Source organism: Garra rufa, chromosome 1 (genome assembly GCF_049309525.1).
Source record: "Garra rufa chromosome 1, GarRuf1.0, whole genome shotgun sequence".
Classification (NCBI taxonomy): domain Eukaryota; kingdom Metazoa; phylum Chordata; class Actinopteri; order Cypriniformes; family Cyprinidae; genus Garra; species Garra rufa.
The window spans coordinates 103,446,857-103,449,704 of record NC_133361.1 but is presented as its reverse complement, the minus strand read 5'-3'; the positions used below and the strand labels follow the sequence as shown (position 1 = coordinate 103,449,704).

The following is a 2,848-nucleotide window of genomic DNA, read 5'->3' as shown; positions in this document are numbered from 1 at the left end:
ATAAATAAATAAAATTAACAAATACATAAAAATAAATAAAAAAACACAGGTCCAGTTTTTGCGCGGGCAAAATACACTATCGAGAAAAAAAAGAAGAGAAAAAAAAAGAAAACAACAATGGCGCAGAACAAGAAAAAATGCCGGCAATATTCCATTGAATACCTCAACTATGGTTCTATATCTTCACCCAGCAATACACAACTTCCAATGTGTTTATTGTGTGAACAAGTTTTTTCAAATGAAGCCATGAAACCTTCACGCCTGAAGGAGCACCTTATGAAGATTCACCCGGACAAGGCAGACAAGGAACGTTCGTTCTTTCAGGCCCTCAAAGAGAAGCATGGTAGGAGAGCCATCAGCAGTCTCTTCGCTAAAACTGCCAGCCAAAATGACAATGGGCTAATAGCGTCTTACAACATCTCTCTGCTGATAGCCAAATGTGGACAGTCGTTCACAATCGGAGAGAAGTTGGTTATCCCTGCCATCAGAGAGGTAATCTCTACCGTTATGGAGCGCGATCCCACACAGGTGCTGAAGTCCATCCTGCTCAGCAACGACACCGTGGCTCGTAGAATAAATGAAATGGGCGCTGATACAGAGGAGCAGCTTTGTGCCATCCTGCGGGACTCTCCGTTTAGCCTTCAGCTGGACGAGACAACCACGTCTGACAGCAACGCTCTGCTGATGGCCTATGTCCGTTATAGGGCCTCCGACAGTGACGAGATGGCAGAGGAATTTTTGTTTTCCAAATATCTGGAAACCGACACCAAGGGCCTGACAATATTTAACGCGCTTTCCGCGTACCTACAGGAGAAGTCAATTCCAATCACTAACATCCTCTCATGCGCCACTGATGGTGCCCCCTCTATGGTTGGTCGGTACCGGGGTTTCACCGCTCTGCTTAAGGAGCGGGTGCCGCATGTCATCACGGTCCACTGCGTTTTGCACCGCCACAACCTTGTGGCCAAATGTATCAGCCCAGTTCTCCACGAGTCTCTCAATATCGCAGTAAAGGCAATAAACAAAATAAAAGCCCATGCCCTAAATAACAGACTGTTCCGTCAGCTGTGTCAGGAAAACGAAGAGACTTTTGAACGTCTTCTTTTGCACACAGACGTCCGCTGGCTGTCAAAGGGTAACTGTCTTGCCCGTTTTTGTGAGCTGTTTAACAGCATAGTTGAGTACCTGGAGGAGGTTGATGCCGCTCTCGGAGAAAGGGTGTCATCCAGCCGCTGCGACATAATGTATCTCGCAGACTTTTTTGAGAAAATGAACAAAGCCACAATAAAGCTTCAAGGAAAAGACGTCACTCTGGTCCAATGCAAGGCGGTCATCCACAGTCTCACCTCCAGGCTAAATCTGTACAGGCAGAGTATAGGCAGGAGGCAGTTTGCGCATTTTCCACAGCTGACCAAGGTGATCTATTAAAAAAAAAAAAAAAACGCTAAATATCTGTATAAGTGTGTGTGTGTATCCAGTAATTACTATAATTGAGGCCTTGAGACGAAGAACCATACAAGTCCATATTTTCAAATTTTGAGTAATAAGATTTTTTTCATTTGGATTGTGAACATTATATTATATTTTTTTATTTCACTTGAAAATAGACAACAAAAGCTTCTCAATTCTAAGGAGATAACATTTTTCAGTGTCAGTATTAAAAATCAAAAGTTATTGTGATTTATATTTCTAAAATGTGGAAGAACGATATATGTCCAGTTAGTGTGGAATAACAGTATAACTCCAGTTCATCATATCACTTTAAACCACTAAAGTTCTGATTCCTTTATCTTAGTTTTAATAGAGTAACAGAAACTTCAGGTTAATATTAAGCACTTCTTTTAAGTTTATTATTATTATTATTATTTAAAAACAGAAAATACAGTATGAACAATGTACAATACATAGACCTTCTTACAGTACAGGCAATAACAATGAATTATTAACAAAAAACAATATATAAATAAATAAATAAAAACAATAAATACAATGCAGACATACATCATAGCTAAATATTATATGACATATCATAAGGTATACAAGATAAACTACTAAGATAAACTACTATGATTCATTTTACACAATATATTATACAATATACCCCACCTTACCCTGCATATGGCCTACACATACCAGTCTACTCTTCACATTCTAGTGTCTCATAAAATGCTTGGGCCTCCACTGGCATGTAGGCTAGCATTGACATAAGGTCATGGTACTTTTCCTTCTTGATGGGGAGAGGGTCCTCGTAAGCTCAGGCATAAGTGCTGGAGAACAAGGGAGTTGGAGGTGGTTGATTCTTCCTCTGTTTGGTGATCAGCCAGGTCTTCCATCCCTCATAGAGACTGTGGCTTGTTTTGGTATGAATATACCATGGATCAGCAGCTGAAATTAACATTCAATAAAAAATTCAAAGATTCTACCTTACCTACGCACATATTCCCAACACTGTTAATATAAAAAAATAAACTCTTTTTAGTTTTTTACCTGTCACTTTCAACCACATCATGGATGTGATTAGGAAGCGAGGTGAACGCTTGAGTGTTGAGTCAGGGAGCTGCCTGAAGTCTGCACATGCCATCTCTATGACTTTGAATGGATGCTGTTGCCTTGCTCCACGGATCATCTCAGCGACATTGCTGGGGGTGTAGAGTGTGGACCCCTTACGCCTCTTCTCCAGTGTGGCAAAGGAACGGTCACAGGGAAGGAAGGAGTGACCAGATACCATGAACTTCTGCTCTATCTGACTGAAGTACCGTCTGGACACGAGCAGGGCCATTAGGTTTAGGACTCGCCAGTTGTTGTTCTGCCCACAGCATCGGTCACTATAGATAATAAGCTTCCGTTC

General features: G+C 41.2%; 1 protein-coding gene across 1 annotated transcript; it reads left to right on the top strand.

Annotated features, from left to right (window-relative positions):
* The first annotated feature begins 246 nt into the window (after nt 1-246).
* Nucleotides 247-1,428, top strand: LOC141323155 (zinc finger BED domain-containing protein 5-like). Its single transcript, XM_073833463.1, has one exon. It carries the CDS (start codon nt 247-249, stop codon nt 1,426-1,428), a length of 1,182 nt encoding a protein of 393 aa, XP_073689564.1.
* The last annotated feature ends 1,420 nt before the right edge of the window (nt 1,429-2,848 follow it).